This window comes from Anser brachyrhynchus (genome assembly GCF_964034855.1).
Source record: "Anser brachyrhynchus genome assembly, chromosome: 7".
Classification (NCBI taxonomy): Eukaryota; Metazoa; Chordata; class Aves; order Anseriformes; family Anatidae; genus Anser; species Anser brachyrhynchus.
The window spans coordinates 27,568,342-27,585,503 of NC_137701.1; the positions used below are offsets into that span (position 1 = coordinate 27,568,342).

The following is a 17,162-nucleotide window of genomic DNA, read 5'->3' on the forward strand; positions in this document are numbered from 1 at the left end:
ACCTGAGCTTAACATACAAGATTTTAGTGTCGACAACTAGTAGCTTTGTCATTTGACATTTGAGGTGATTGGGTTTAACTGAGATTTCTTCTACTTAACACAACAATGCTGTTATGTGTTTTCTTTTTGGCCTGTGTGCAAGACTGGGTTATCTGCTACTCCTGAAACAAAAGCCCATGTGCTAGTACATTGCTAAATGGTATTCTAAACTAAAGAAATATTTTGACACAGAAATAATATCTTTGTGCATATCTATAGGAAACTTACACGTTTGCATTTTTCTTTTGTTGATCTCTTGCATTGCCAGTAATGTGTTTGCACTTAAAGTACTGTGCTGCTATACTACCATCATGTTTTTGTGAACAGAAGATGACAGGAACATTTTTCAGAAAGAGGGTGCTGTTAAATCACTAAATGAATTTTGTTAATCTAAATGCTGTGTTAAAAGCAGAGCTATTTCATGGTAGGACTGTTTAAATCCTTTTGAAAGGGAAAATGTGCATCACTGAAAAACACAGTACGCACTGAGACTTCACAACAGGTGACTAGTTAAGGTGAATAGAGAGCAAGGAGAACGGCATGAGACTATAAAAAACAAGCTTAATTCTCTTTTCACATGGTTCTTGATTAGGTGTTGCTGATTGTGAGACAAATTTGTTTCCTTCTAGTGATGCGAGAACGCATGTGACTTCTCTGAGGACTGACTGGCACATACAAACAATTCTTGATTCATTTCAGCTAACAGTCTCACTCTTAAACTGCCCATTAGTTGCCTCCTGAAAAGCGCTGAGAGCCTTCATCTCCTTTGTGATGAGAGTGAATGGTGTTTTAGCATCAGCCAGGAGATTTGTTCCAGAGAGGAATTCCTTCCCTCATCTTGCAATGCTCTTTTACTTTCAGCATGGCACTGACTGGAAGTCTGTAGGAGCATCTCATTCTTTTTCTTCCCGAAAGACAATCAGAAGCTTCAGCTCACTATGGAAGATCTGTCTCTGCAGCATGTATATGAGCTGCTTGTTAAACTTAAGAAACACCTGCCGGTGCTTTTCCTGAGTCAGGCCCATGCATGTGTGTTCTGCTTTTGGCTTGTTTTAGAAGTAGCTTTGAGGACCTAGTCTCAAACTAGCATCAGTCTAGTTATGGGTCTAGTCTGGGTCTATCTCCTATGTACATTAGACAGACAGAGATACAACAATTTCTCTTCTATTAAAGCTTTTTTGACTACTTGTGTTTTCACAAAGTCACAAATGGTGTGCCTCTTCTTATTTCTGTTTGCTTTGTCTTCTCTGGAGTTGTTCCTCCAGTCCATCGCGCTACTCAGCGACATGTCTGAAGTGCATCATGGAGGCAGTAGATGATTGAAATGAATAAGTTAATGAGCCCGCTAGTGCCATTAGTGGAAAAGGCTCTGACTGTTCCTGTGCTCCACTGTCCGTTAAAATATGTCAAGGAAATATTACTAGCGTTGTGCCTTGTTTCCAGGTGTTACTGGGGTTTCCACAGTCACTTCAGCCGAGAGGCAGAGCATTTGTACCACACTCTGGAGTCCTCCTACCAGAAGGCCCTGCAGTCGCATTTGAAGAACTCTGACAGCATTGTGTCCTTGCCACAATCAGATCGCTCCTCCTCCAGCTCGCAGGAGAGTCTCAAGTAAGTCTTTCAGTATCACTACCTCTCTTGGTGTGAAGAACTGCAGAGATAACGATGGCTTCCTCAAATTCAGAGGAGCTACTTTGGGTACTCTGAGCTACGCTTGTCTCACCTGGTCTTCATTTGGCCTCAACACTTGGTTCTGTCAATTTTTTTTTCAGTTAACAGTATATTAAAATGCAGGAAAACTCCATTACTGGCTTAAAAAAAATAATAATCTTGACACCATAAATAACTTTTGGGTGCTTTTTGTGCTCAGAAGACACTGCTAGCCATTCCTTCCAGATGGGCTGAAAACAATGCTTGGATTGAAATTCTTTGTTCAGCGTTCATCTTAGAGGTGTGAAATGGCCTCTTACTGTAAAAGAGGAAAAAATGTCTAAACTAACTTAGAGTTGTAATTGCAAAATCAGTATGTAACTTTTCTGAAACATTCATGTTTCTAGCTTCTCTTGCAGAGATAGTCAATTAAGCTGCAAATGTCTGCAGCTGAAGTGTTAGACACATATGAAAAATACCCATAATATACTAACACAACTCTTTATATCCACAAAAAGTGTTCTTAAAGATGTCTTCTTGCTCAAGTAGTATACGTAATAATTTTTTCCTAGTGCATTTGTAAAGAATTTTATGGTGGTGCTATATTTATTTTTACACAATAAGCTTTGTCAGTCTATTCCTGAATGTGAATAACTTCCCATTAACTCAATTATGTATTGAGGGAACAGAGTAGTACTATTACTGATGATTGTGAAATACCAGTTTTGTTTTAATAAATATTTTTATTTACTTCTAGCCGTCCACTGTCCGCCAAAAGAAGTCCTACTGGAAGTACTACATCTAGAGGTGAGAGTAGTAGCTGAAAATACAGTGAGGTGTTGCTGAGGAAATGCGACGAAGTAGAATGAGAATTTTTGATACTGCATTGTGCAAAGGACAACTTTGCTGTTTACTGCTCCTTAAAAATGGAACCTTATGTAATTTTTTTTAATTGTTCTGGGTTGTACACCCCTTTTTGTACTACAACCTCTGATGTAATAATGCCTTTGAAAGCTGGTAAACCTGTTATGGTCTGTACCTGAAGGGAAGGCTGAAAAGCCTTCAAAGTTGTAGTCAACATATGTTTAGCTGTGAAATAGCTGGGATTAACTTCTGCTGATGCTAGTACATAGAGCTGCATAGCCTACTGGTGCATTCAGCTTTTCTCTCATTTATTTTCTGTGGTTTCAGCACTTATTGGAGGCATAGTCTGCACAACGTCCTACAGTGCTAAATTATATCTTTTTGCTAGTCTGTTTTTAACATTAGATGGAACATTCAGGTGCAGCCAAGAGTGGCTGATGTTACTTCATAGAAGACTTACGTGCAATGACAAAGGAATATGTAAGAATGAATGCTTGCTTATTTAATAGGCATCTTTATTCTCTTGATTCATATACCCAAGCCTATATACCTGACGAGTACAGGCAGCTGTACTATCCTAAGTAAATGCATATAATAATCTAAATAGTAAATTTTAATATAGAACATTACAGACAAAGCTTTGTTAGTAGATGGTAAGCCACCTTCTAGCCCTATCAGTATACTCTGCTGATGATACCTTTATGTATACCTTTTAGTATGCCTACTTTATTGTGCCTGCAAATGCATGTCTGCTTGCAGCTGAATAGACAAGTATTATGCTTAAGAGGCTAAACATTAGAAAGTGAGGGGAACAGTGGTCCTCATGAGAAGATGAGGTGTTGGGAAGGCAGGTAGGAAAACTTGCAGGAAAGTGTAGAACCTGGGCTAAAGCAACTCACAAGCAGGTGATGGGTACCGTAGCTGAGTTTTTCTGTATTGCTGGCCTGGCAACCAGCAGTGATCTCAGCATTTAAGTTAGTGTCTAATAAAGTTCGTGGAGCTGGCGTCAGGTCAGCATTGAAATATCTTTGCAGGCACTGTGGGGAAGCCCATGTTGTCCTGATAAAGCATTCTTAGTTGAAATATTCCAGTGCAAAGTAAAGAGTGTTAAAAATAGTACGTTAAACTGCTTGACACACAGAGCTTCTTCTCCGAAGAACACAGCTCAAAAAATTAATCTTCCTTATTCTGGGTCTCCCACTCCCATCTGCAGCATCTACAGTAAGTACAAAATCTGTGTCAACACCAGGATCTCTGCAGCGGTCCCGCAGTGACGTTGATGTGAATGCAGCAGCTAGTGCCAAGTCGAAAGTGACATCTTCTGGAGCATCTACCCCCTTCAGTTCTGCTGCAGCCTTGCCCCCAGGCTCATATGCATCACTAGGTAAATCTATACGTTCTACTGTTGCAGTTAGCTTTCTTTACTACCAGGCAGTGCCTAGGTAATTTGATTGGAATATAAAACTCTGGAACTGGAAGGACGTATCTCTGATATGGCTAACAGCATCAACGTGCTGTCTATTGTCTTTTGGGATTAAGCAAAAAATTTGCAAAGGAACTGACTTGCAGCAACATCTTATTTTTTCAGTTGCTTTGATAGTCGCTGTCTCTTCTTTCTGGGGAAAAGCAGATGCTGTTGAGGAAATTTCTTACTGCTCCATTACTTTTGACATGTCTCAGTCTCTTTCTCCTTTCTCTTCCCTCCTTCATTGAAACTGGTTTTCCATGAATTATTTTATGCTTTGAATAGTACATCTTAGCTGAGCTTGATTACTTTGTTTTACAAAAGAGAAAGAGATGTAGAAGCAGAGAGAGAAGCAGGCCTTCCCATTTCACCACGCGCTTAGGATATAAGTATCTGTTCTTCTGCTGACTCTCTGGATTACTGCCATTGTTTTCTCAGACCATTGTATATCACTGTCAGATACCTTCCCAGTGTTTCTTACAACACAGTTTGCATTTTCTCTCCTGGAGATGATGCTGCTAACTTGCTGAAGGAGGAAATGCAAGGCAGTGACTGACACAGTGTAATTTCTCATTCTGCTGGTTTCATGCTAATCTAATTCCAGAGTTTTCATTGATTTACTTTTACAAGAGGGAGAAAAATCAGATGCCTAGTAGACGTCAAAATCAGTGGTCTTGATTTGATCTGTGCCGAAATCTTCACTGAGTCAGCTGAAAAGTAGTTTCTCCTTAGTGTTCAGCATTTGGTCTTCAGTCAGATTAAGTGCCTGGTGAATTACATAGGGATGCTTTCTATAGATTCCCTTTGTAAATATGTTGTTTTTATATCTGAAGTCTTTTACCATGTCTTAAATGTATTGGTTGTATTTGCACAAGTTCATGTTTTATTCTGTTTTACATTGCATGTTGATATTTGGTTCAAGATTTAGATGCATTGCAGTGAACTCTTAATACAGATGATGGAGTTGATCTCTTAATGGTGTGCATTCAAAACTTAAATAAGCAGCTGTGTTTAGTTGTGCTGTGACGTTGCTTCAGTGGCGAAAGTGATTTTGTACCATCTTATGTTGCGAGGAAGAAAGGAAAGGGGGAAAGAAAATACTAAAGATGGCTTTGTCCTTGAAGCCGGGTGACCGTGTACAGTGTTAGTCTTGCTCTTAACATACTGAAGGAGAAAAGCAGGAAATGCACTGCATTCCGTTAAGTAATGCAAGGCTGCTCCTAAAGGAGTCTGTTTCCTTTTGAGCTAGCAGGGAAATTGGTCACCTGTGTGTCTGCTTGAGAGAAATGGCGAGGCAAATGAAGAAAATGGGGTCTGGCAAAGGTTAGTTATGTCATGGAAGGAAAAACTTGCAGCCTTGTTCTTCAGATGCATCAAGCTTTGATTTGCTACTCAAATTTTTTCATTTCTTTAATTACGTTAATTCTTTTGCAAACTTCTGTAGCTAATTTATAGTGCCCACTTCTGCTGATGTTACTAATTCATCCCTATTAACCCTTTCCTTATTTTTTTTAATTTGCCTAAAGATGGTACTACCACTAAAACTGAGGGTAAGCAGTCTCTCTGTGTAACTGAGGTGTGTCTGCAGTCGTACCACCCTACCTGTTCTCAAAGTGTTACCCGATTCTCATCCATGTTCACTGGTGACGTGCATGAAGTGTTGCATGGTTGTCCTGCTCATTTTGATGCCATGGGGTAATCTTCACTTTCTCTTCAGGCTCCTCCCTACTAATGGCACTATTTTGTTTTTATGACTGATTTCTGATCACAAAGTTGTACGTGGGTCTCCCTACTTAAAGCAGTACTTTTGGTTGAAGGTGACCTGTGCACAGATTAAAAAAACAGGGCTTGTGTTTTCTTGCTCCACGATGTGTAAAGGTTTGCTGTGTTTTTCCATCCAAAGCTCAGGTCTCAACTGCCAAATGCTTTCAGGAAGAGCCTGGGCAGCAAGAGAATTGAATGAGATGATCACATGGCAGAAAAATGAGGACAGTAAACAATGATCTCTAGGGAAGGAATATTTAGTCAACCTCTTTAAACCTGAGCTCACTCTTTTTTTTATTGTTAACTGTCTGAGTGTGATGGTTTATAACGAAGACAGTTGGAGGAAAGTCTTTTTTTGAGAACACTGAGCCTGCTAGTTTGGGAGGCCTCCCAGTCTGGTTATCTGGCTTTTTGTCAAAGCTTGTTCTTTATTTCTTACTTCTCAAGCAAAAAAGATCACTGGAAAATCGCTTTTTCTGAGGTAGACAGGGACTGAAAACAAGAAGGCCTTCTAAGCATAATGAAGACAACTCCCCCCAAACAAACCTATTTTTTTTCCCGTTGCAAGTCTCTTTTCAAGGGATCTATTACTGTTTTGTGGGACTGTGTTCGTATCCTTGATGGCTGCTTGTATTTGGATGTGGTGTTCTGAGAAGTGCCACTGTGCTGTTGTGACGTGTTTTTGTTTTTTCCTTCCTGTTAGTGATGCATTGACTTAGTATTTGGAGGGAAAGGTGTCTGCCATCTTCAAAACTGGTACTTAATCTTAGTGTTTAAAGATGAACTGGCTCAGAATCATGCACAAGTGTTTATGGTTTGTGATCTGTCAGTGATAAGGAACATGGAGTTGGTCTTAACACTTGCATTTCTAAATCATCAAATTAGGTGAAAGTTCCAAGTTGTTGCAATCCTTCGCTTTTTATTATTCACTGCTAACCCCTCTTTTTCACTTCTTTCCTTCCCCACAGTCTTCAGTTTTCTGGTTTTGGCCTAACATAGAAATGTTGAATGTTTAACACTATCTTCTGAACTAGCCCACACAAATCCTCTTACAAAACTTACAAATCCTCTCCTAGACTAACAGTGTTTATGGAAGCCTGTTCCAGTAGCTGTCCTCTGGCACACCTTTATTTTTAGTTCATTGGTTCGTTTAGTTCATTAAATGTTCTATTGTTGTCATGGAAAAGGGTTTTTTTTTAGTAACTTTCTTTCAATTCATCTACATTGGAAGCAGATTGGATTTGTAAAAGTCTGTAATAGAAACCAGCAAGTCAGCTGTGGGGGGAAAGCTGCGAGATGAACTTTCAGAAACTGTTTTCCACTCTCTCCGTGTTAAATACCACATCTCATCTCTTCTTTTGCTGTAGGATTCTCTTGTGGTGGGGAGGAGTGGAGGATTATAATAACAGGGCACGTAGCAGCCACGGAGCACTTGAAGAATGAGTTTAATCCCTGTTTGAAACTCTTCATCATCTTTGTTTCTGTCTGTTGAGACAGTTGAGGGAAAAGCAGCCCTTTGTTCAAGATTCAGTGCCTCCTTCAGATGAGGGCTGAGAATGCTCTTTGCCAACTCTGATCTTGCAGAGTTTGTAGGTAACTGTAGGGAAGGCACAACTTTTATATTCTCAACATGAACATAAAAATCAATGAAGCAGGGGATGGCAGGGCAGGAGAGAAGTATCACCGAGCTCCGCAAATACCTGTGTGCGCAAGAGGTGGTCTTCGAACAGAAAGCAAAAATTCAGTTTGCAGGAGGGAGTCATCCCTGTGTTTTTGCAGGTCACCATTAGCTACTTAAAGAATAAATCCTTGTTGATGGTGTGTGTGTGTGTGATTCAGCTTGACATTTAATCTGCAGTCTGTTTCCCATCACGGCTCTCCCTAGCAGCAGTGTAAAAGTTCTTCACCTTCCCCTCAGCTGGGAGCCAGCATTGTGCTAACTTGGCAGTTCCCATCCGCTTTGCCCTCGGTTCTCCTCAGTGCTTTGTTTTTGAGCCAGGCGGCTCAGAAGAGGAGCAAGATAGAAGTGGGTTATGCCAGTGGCAAGCTAAGAGCGGAGTACTGGGTCTTTGGTTTTAACCAGTGTCAACCCAACTGTCAAATGCTGCTGAAATGCACTTCTTGTAGGAAGGTAGCGTGAACCTGTGTACAGCTTGGATCTGCGTAGGTCTTCTGCCTCCGTGCTGTGAGGCTGTGTCTTCACGCAGTGCACAGTTAGGTCTGGATTGCCCAGACCCTTCGTGCATGAGTGTCTCAAGAACTTGTTTGTTATACCCGATTAAAAGGAAACCTCAGAAAAGTTTCTGCTTGTTTTATCATGAAACAGTTTTTCAAGGAATAGTTAAATATGTGCGTAATGCCGACGTTCAGTACATGTTAATGGTTCAGAGCATTTCTGTTACCTGTGCAACTTTTTTCAAAGTGAGCATAAAAACGCCTTTCAGGTGAGCCTTTCCTCCCCCAAAAAAAGAAGCATAAATGCTGTTCTGTCCCAGAACTGTTAAGTTTAAAACAAATCAGCGATTTCCAGAAGCAGTGGCACAATACTCAGTATTTTTTTATTATGCACCAGAAAGGAAATAAAATCTTTCTGATTTATCATAGTTTTCAGATAACTTAGGCTTAAAGAGCTTATCTGTGTGATTGAACATCTAAAGCCTTAACAAAGGCTTCAGGAATAACACAGTTTTAAGAAGTCACCAGTCCTGTTTTTTTCTTTGCTTTAAAGCCCTTTGTCATCAACAGCAAGGCTTGACTCAAAGGTTTGACTGAACAACTTAGCTTAAACTGAAATGCTAGCGTAGTGTGTTTCTTCTCTTGGTCTTTGGAAGTGCTGGCTTGGTTGCCTGTGCTAATTGGTGTAGAGCAGCGTGGTGCCACTGTTGTTCCTTCAACTCTGCTTTGGCAGACTTTTTTTTCTTTTTTTTTTAAAAAAAAAGTCAGCATATACTGATGGTTTATGGTAAGGGTAGAGTGCATCTCAGGAAACTGTAGTGCAAAGTCTGGTTTTGTACAAGTAACATTGGATTTGTGCTAAGTACAAATGCAATCCATACCATTGCAAAAGGGGTTCTTTACAGATCTTACGTATAATTAATATTTTTAATTGTGTGTATTTGCAAATGTATCACCAACAATTGACATGTACAGCTGGTGGGCCCTAGAGACCCAGGATTTTTTTCTCTTTTTCCAAGTAGGGAAAAAACCTTGTGCTGAGAACTTGCATATGTTAACTGGTTCATGGAGATACCATTGCCATCCCAGTGCTTCTACATGCAACTTCCGTGGCTGTAGGCATCGTTATTCAGAGCATGGAACTGATTAAACTCAGTACACTCAGTCATGGAGCTGTTATATACCATTTATAGAGTATTTGAAAGCCATTTTCTTCACAGTGTAGTATACATGTTGGATCTCACAAAGCCTGTTTTAGTTCTGAGAGCTGTGGTAGAGGTGCTGTGCTATCTACCTGGAGGAGCTTAAAACAGCACTGCCAAAAGAAGCCTCCTGTAATGCAAAAAAAAAATATAAATAAATAAAAATCACAGTTTATTTGCTTGTCCCTTTGTTGTTGCTGTCTTCTTTTTAAAAAGAAGACTTCCCTAAATTTAAGCATATGTTAGACATCTCAAAGTTGATTCTGATCCATTGATTGCTGTAAAAATGACAATAACTTTAAAAGGAAAAAAAAAAAAGCTCTACAAAACAAACAAAGCAAAACACGAATGATTTCTTAAAACTAAGCATTTATATGGGGTCTTTCAAAATGCTTTTTGTACCAGCAAAGTGTCACATGTCAAATTTAGATAAAAGGCTTTTTAAAATGTCAATACTTCAATGCTTTTGGAAGCTAGTTGGGGCAGTCTTCATCTGTTCCTCTGCTGTGCTGCTGCTCTCAGGATAAAGGAATCTTTTTAAGAGGAGCAGAAAAATTACAGTTAGGAAATAACGAATTCTTCCATCTGTGGCTTGAGCTAGATGTGGAAACAAACCCCACTGAAAGCAAAGAAGTGTACGGGAGGGGAGGTGTTTGTTTGCATTTAACAACAAAATGCCCATGTAACCTCTATGCTATATTACTTCCAGTCTTGCCTGAAATTATTTTTCTGTTTGTGGTAGAATGATAGGAATAAAGATGCACATATTCCTGTGTGCAAATAACTTCTGGATATGAATGCAGACTCTTGTTTGCAGATGAAATGCTTAAGGGAATGTAGTAAAGACATTTGTATTGTGTAGATGAACTACTATATATTCATGTTATACGTGGAATAATATATATTAAAAACCTTGAGATTTTCGAGCCAGCTAGCTATTGATTCATCTTACGTTACTATAAAGCGAGTATGTTTTGGATGTCATAAGACTAACTTAAGGGTGGTGCATGCACATGCGAGCGTAAGTTAATGTATGAAACATCCCGGGTCCCTCTCCGTGTTTCTGTCTCATACAGATTTGCCTAAAGCAATTATGAGTTCCGTTTGGTCTTTTTTTTTTTTTTTTTTTTACAGATAATGCTGTATTTGGATAGGGAAAAAAGTAGAAACTTATTTAAAAATAGGTATCTTTGAATTACTCATTTTGAACCACTCGTATGCTGCAAGTAAGATTAAACAGCTGTATTAAAAACAGTTGGAAACTAACAGTTCAGAATGTATATTAGCAATTTGTGTCTCAAGGAATACATGAGGGATATCAGGTGACATTCTTTCCTTGTAACTGTGTGAAGAATTCGAACCTGAATTTGAGATTTTTTTCCTTGTCTTTCGCTTTACGCCATAGACTCCAAAAATTTAATTACTCCTAGGGTGACCGTGTACCGTGTTGTCACACTCTCTGTACCATTACAGCGCTTCTGTGTGTGAAGCCGCAGTGCTGCTGTGTGTTGCTGTGAATGCTGGAATGAATTTAGGCCTCTGTTTTTTCCCCATGCGTGCCTTTGAGGCCTGTGGTGGGATTTGGGGTGTGCGCCTCATGGCAAGGCACACTGACTGCTCGTCTGCGTGTAACTGCCCACGTGTGAAACCTGGGAAGGACGGGAACGGGCCAGGAAAGGGCTGTATATGGGGCTGCCCATGTGTAAGGGGCAGCTAATGTCCTGGAGCAGAGGAGAGCTGCCGCCCTGCTCTGCTGGTAGGAGCGCCTTAGCAGCCAGTGTCCTCATCCCGGGACCCCCGTGGATGTGCTCAGAACTGGACTGAGCCAGTGGTTAAACAGTGATTTGTTGGTGTCTTCCCGGTTTTGTACTAATCGTTTCTTCTGTTGTGTCTACAAACAGTGGTGTGAACGCGGATATCTGTCTTGGCTCACTGCACCTTAGCTCGCTGTAACATAGCTCTGTAAGCCTGCTGGTATTTTTTAAAACTAGATGCTGGCGGTGCAGCATGAAGTACTTTAGGCCTTTTCCCTGCAAACGAGTCTAGGCTTCCTTCTCAAAGCTAAACGTTTCCTTGTCGCTGTGTCTGTCAGAAACTTGGAGGCGGCGTTACGAATATTTTGAGAGCTCGGACCAAGGAACAGAGCTCCCAACCTGTTCAGCCTGGGCTGCTTGCCATTGTCTCGTTCTGCATGTGTACCTTACGTGGAGTGGTTTTGGGTGGGAAGTTACATCTCCCTGTTTTTGTTTCTCTGTTTGCTTATGGTGGAGACAAAGGGTGGGAGATACATATCTGTAACTGGTGGATGCAGTTGTCAAGACTATTCTCTTACCTGTTGTGTGTTTTTTTTTTTTTTTCCTTTTATTCTTTTTCCTGAAACTTGAAATCATCCTCTGAATGCAGGGTAGCACTGGCATTAGTCCTGAGAAACAGCTTCAGATTTGGCTGAGAACAGAGTTGTTGCAAAGTGCTGGTGGAGGCTTTCTTTGTGTTACTCTTAATTATCATTTCTTTCCCATTAGCTAGAGACAGATAATTGAACCTTAGCACTGGAAAGAACATTCTGTAGGAAAGAGCCCTGCCCCAGGAAGGGGATGAACTGATGACCTCGTAAGCTGGGCGAGCTCGAATTTCTGTAGCTTTTTCATAAGGAAAGGACAGAAAAAGGACCAAGAACACTTTGAGACTTTATGTCCATTCTCTGCTTAAAGAAAGGGCAGGCGCATGGAATCATTTTTTCCACGATGTTGTGTTAAGTGAGACTCACCGTTACAAGTCACACTGATCTAGGTATAAATATAAGGGATCTGTAAACAGCGGGGAAAATTGAGCCTGAAATAAAAGTGTAGTCAGGCTGTGTTGGCAGACTCTCGGTGGTACATGCTGGCGTGCACATGGAGAGCAGGCTGTAAAGTGCCGAGCTGCTATTTGGAAATCCCAGTGATGGAGTTTGTGGCTGCATCTGCTGTGCCCATCTCCGAAAGGGCGATCGCCTTTTCAGAAAGTAATAGTTTTAATACAGGAAGTGGCATTTAGGCTACTGAAATTTTTGTGGTTGATCTTTTTTAAAGAAGCTACTACAGAACAGAAGCAAAGGCTTAAGAGAGGTAATATGTTCTTTTTATTAAACTGGCTGATAGCATAACAGAAAGCTAAAAAGTTTTTGGACTTGTAGACTTTTGGACTTGTGTTTTCACTCGCATCTTCAGCCAGTTTAATGAAAGTTGCCTCTCCTTTTAAAATTTATCTTCTGTACCCTGGTTAGTTTTGTGGATAGCAACACTGCAAGCATAGAACAGAACAGATGGTGCTTTAGAAGCTGATGCTGTCTTTGGAAGAAACCTATTAACAGTTTTGTTGTCTTTGCATTCCTCTAGGTCGGATTCGTACAAGGAGACAGAGCTCTGGCAGTGCCACAAGTGTCACCTCAACGCCTGCTGATACCCGAGGCCGCAGCCGGGCTAAAGTGGTTTCCCAGTCCCAACGTAAGTAGTGTTTTGTTTCCGGGAGAGGAGAACAATTTCTTTTGAATTGTGGTAGCATCAGCTGAGAATTGGGCTCACTTCTGCTGAATAATATTTGGTGATGTAACAAAATGAATCTCCACTCAGCCAGCTTTCAGTGTAGCTCTTGCTGATAAATAGGGCCCCGAATCTGAGTGCTTAGTTGCTGCCTTTTTTAACCTGTTGTGCAGCAGAACTGCAGGTCATTGCAACATACAAGACTAAATTACTTGTACTGGGTTCCACTGAGATGCCCTTCGTGTCTGTAGCTGATTGCTGTCCTGGGTTCTTGCCCTGCTGAGCTTCTCCTGCTTATGTTACTGTATTTCTGTATATGTAACGTGAGCTGTCTGAAGTTAATGTGTTAGCATCAGTTTAAAATAGGGCATTGCCTACTTTGTGCAGATACAGGGGAGATGTTTCTGCTCTGATTCACATGGCACATATGTGCTCTCTGGCTTCCTTGCAAGGCATGATTTCCCCCTAGGAAACATGCATACAGTGCTGCTACATGTTTGTCATGTGTGTCTAAGGAGAATTTTGTCACTCAAACTTCAAGAGGAAATGGGGGAGGGAGAAACCATGCAAATTCGGAGGACCTTCAAGCTTGGGGAGTAAGAGGAGGTGGGGGTTTGTTCTGAGGACTTGTCTTGCTTTGCACCCTTATTTAATAGCTCTCCTCTGTTCATGCTGTCACTGCTTTGCTCTGTCTTGCTGGAGGTATCGGGAAGCAGTTTAGAGCATTATGTTAGGCTGAGTGAGCTGAAGATGTATTTAGGATGGGGCTGAGAATGGAAATCTTTACATTGAGGCCATGAAGGAATTGGGGCTTTGGTGTTCTGATTTGAATGTATTCCTGTAGTTTTGAACCCAAAACTGATCCAAAGCCAGAAATGGCCTTTTTCCTTGTGGTGTGATCAGATCAGATGAGACAAGTCTCAGACATATTTAAAGAATAGTTGAGTAGTTCAAACATTGTAGGCTTAATTTTTTTCATGGAATGTCTTACGAGGCTTTAGGACGGTCACATCTGGACCTGCTGTCTTGGCCTAGATTGTGGAATACTGATTCCAGCCTAGACCAACTAGATGTGATCTTTAATCTACCAAGCCAAGCATTACATGAAGTAATTAATGAATTCAAACGTAATATGGCCGCAGGACCAAAGTTTGCATGCTCACACACTGGTAGCCCATTTCAGTTTTACAGACTGGGCTTGGGGTCTAGTTTACAGCAGAACTCGGGTCCCTGTGTTGGTTGATACGTAGCTGAGAAGCTGACCAACCTTGGGAAATGAAGTCAGTTGCATCTGCATGTTAACTCACTGCATTCTGCAGAGGCTTAAGGAGTGACATGTTTGTGAATAAATCTGTCTGTATTGTGTATAGCATAAACCGCATGCTGAACGCTGTATTGTCTTGCTGTCTTTTAATCCACTTTTTGCCTGTCCTTTCGTCTGCCCTCATAATCAAGGATCCAGATCAGCTAATCCTGCTGGTGGTAAGAAACATTTTCCCTTTCTTGCTTTCTCACGTTATTTCCTTCAGTTTTTTTAACTGCTAAGCTTTTAGCTTCCCTCACTCTTTCCTGGCTATCAATTAAAAAGCATTTTCTTAAAGTTAAAAAAACAAATGTATGGTAAATGCCCTAGCTTTCTCATAGTAAGCAAACATGGTAAGCATACATTGTGTATTAAAGCTGGTTCATTGCAGTGAAGTTCCTGCAGCTTAAACCCCGGGTGCTAAATTCCTTTTCCATTTACTTCGATGCAACTCCAACAGCATCAGTGAGATTGCAGCAGTGTAACTGAGGGGAGTGTTGGCTTTCGGGGTGTGAATGCTGTGATAGAGACTGGCATTTTTCACAAGTGTTCTCACTTTTTGGGGACCCAGCACAACATATAGTATTGGAGTGCATGATTCAATCAATTCAGAATGGCTTTGGCCAAGAAATTGAAGGAACTAAATAAGTTAAAATAATACATGCTTTTTTATGGTATTGTCCATCAGGTTAGTAAAACTCCATACCTTTAAATTAAGACAGAACAGCCTTTAACTCTTACTAGTTGTATAAGTATCTGGGACTGAAATATGTGAGATTTGTTGATGCTTTTTAGAAATAAACCAACTCGAATATTTGTTCAAAACATGACCTTGCCTGAGTATATTTTAGCAACCTTTTTCAGGTATGCTTTTTGTAGTTGTTTTAATTAAGAAATTGAATGCCAGGAATGGTAATAGCAGCAAATTTTCAGTGTCTTATTTTATATACCTAAAGAAGCAAAGAAGGGTCTTTAATCCCATGCTTTCACAGTTCTTTGGTTACCTTTTAAGCTTAACATTGCTTAACATGTTTCTTCTCATTTAATTACCAAAATGAGATACACCAAAAAAAATAATGATATTGTTCAACTCATTGAGTTTGACAGCGGGAGTATTTCAGAGAAATATTTACATTCCAGCTGCAGGAGACATTGTAAATAAATCTCGGTCAGCAGACTGTCTTGCAGACAGCATGGCTTAAAAAAAAATGTAAACTTGCCACGGACTATTCAAACAGACAAGGAAAAATAAACCAGGCCAACTATTCAGCTTTCTAAAAAAAAATTTCTCCAGCTGAAAAATAACTAAATAATTTATCCTTAACAAGTGAGACCCAAGTAAACGAGCGTCTCTATGAATGTGGCAGGGTTACTTGGTTTACCCTTAACATGGCAATCTGCTGCTGTTGAGACAGTATTGAGACAGTATTCTTTTTTTAATTGCTCTTCATTGGATTGTTGTAGGAATGCAATGTCACTACTGCACTGCAGCATGGCGTGAAGATGCCCGAGCTACCTTGCAGCAGCTTACCTGTGCCAGAAGTTGCCTTTCTGCAGCACAGTGCTCCATGTGGGCTACTTTTTGTTGCTGCTCGATGAGGCAAAGCAGCCTGTGTATTCCATGCTGCTGCAACAAGGCTGCTCCTGGCATCTTCACAAGTTCACAGAGAGCCAGATGGGGTATTCCTGCACTGCAGTGTCTGTGTTGGTCTTGATCCTGACTGGGCAGCACTGTTCATATAAGCAGAGTTGCTGATGTCAGTGTTTATTTTCCATAGGCTTTCCTCAGTATTCCTCCGAAAGCCCCCGGGGAACTCTCCCATTAGTTTTCGTTGTGCTTTGGGTCAGATTATTAGAGCTGATTGTGTTCTGTTTTTGCTGTCAGAATAAGATCTTTTTAAAAATTCTTTAACTGTTCTTTTCCTTATCTCTGGTTCTTTCCTAGCTGGTAGCCGGTCTAGTTCTCCGGGTAAGCTGTTAGGAAGCGCCTATGGTGGCTTGAGTGGTGGAACATCCAGAGTTCAGCCAGTGCCATCATCTTCAGAGAAGCGCAGCAAGATCCCTCGGAGCCAGGGATGCAGTCGAGAGACAAGTCCCAACAGAATAGGACTAGGTAAGAATAGTCACTGCAGTGACAAATTGGCCAGTGTGCTCAAAGGAGAAGGGGCTTTCCTGTTTATTAGGAAACATGTATATGTATTGTTGTCATTATTCTGAGTTCTGGCAAGTTAAGGTTCTATTTCAAGAAATGTTCTGGTTTTGGTTGTGCTTTTCTTGGAGGGTAATTCTAGTTTTCCAGGTTGAGCCATAGTTTCAAAGTAGGCCTAAAGCTGTTATGTTGATTTTCAAACACAAGACATACCATGAGCAATGTTATTAGATCACGCAACAAGAACAGTTGCCATGAATAAACATCACAACAAAAATTCCTCATTTGGCACCAGTAGCTTAGTCCTAAAATGAGTTGAGCAGTTTTTACGATGAGCTGGAATCAAGGGCGATGAGCACATTCTGGGATTATTTTAGAAATTTTAGAAATTTTGCAGCTCAAGTGGTTTGCCTCTCTTGTCCTGAATATCCTGGAGCCACTTTCTTAGGTGAAATTTTAGACTTTAATTATTCTGCTTCCAATATTTTTGTCCTAGTGACAGTTATGTAAATATTCTGTAATAGTTCTTATTTTCTAATTTATCAGCAGAGTAATTTATTTCAAACAGGTGAGTAAACATCATTATATAGGAACTTTTTTGTCTGAATTGAAGTAAAAAGGTATTCAGTGTGCTTTGTATCTTCAAAGAATTTACTAGTAGAATGAAATTGATTGAAATCGTAGCCTTACTGTTGTCAATTAATTTTTGACTATTGCCTTAGCAATTGTATTTCAAATCTAAGCTACCTTTCTATTTAGAGCATTTTGTTAAGAGAAGTGTCTTATTAGTGCATTGAAATGCATTTAAAGCACCGAGTGTACATGCTGTTATGATTCATAAAAATATTGCATGTTTATTGTGATTATTTTTCCAAATTCAATATTCTTATGTCTGACCCATTTTATGACTTCTGTCTTAATACATTGTGCTTTTCTGTTCATTACTTTTAAAACTTAGTGTTTCCCAAATATTAGAAGCAGTTTTTCTGCAAAAGAACACTTTTGAAAGTGAACGAGGAATGTTGGATAG

At 40.3% G+C, this 17,162-nt stretch overlaps 1 protein-coding gene across 4 annotated transcripts in view; it reads left to right on the top strand.

The window, feature by feature from the left end:
- CLASP1 (cytoplasmic linker associated protein 1) overlaps positions 1-17,162 on the top strand; it is a 162,665-nt gene that overhangs the window by 77,479 nt on the left and 68,024 nt on the right. For 3 of the 4 annotated variants that reach the window (XM_080599258.1, XM_080599259.1, XM_080599260.1), the window contains exons 17-21: positions 1,483-1,650; positions 2,447-2,496; positions 3,767-3,937; positions 12,537-12,644; positions 15,929-16,096. In XM_080599258.1, the coding sequence (XP_080455384.1) occupies positions 1,483-1,650; positions 2,447-2,496; positions 3,767-3,937; positions 12,537-12,644; positions 15,929-16,096 (665 nt within the window). Of the gene's footprint in view, positions 1-1,482; positions 1,651-2,446; positions 2,497-3,766; positions 3,938-12,536; positions 12,645-14,135; positions 14,163-15,928; positions 16,097-17,162 lie in introns of all 4 variants that reach the window. The other variant, XM_080599257.1, reaches the window with a different exon arrangement.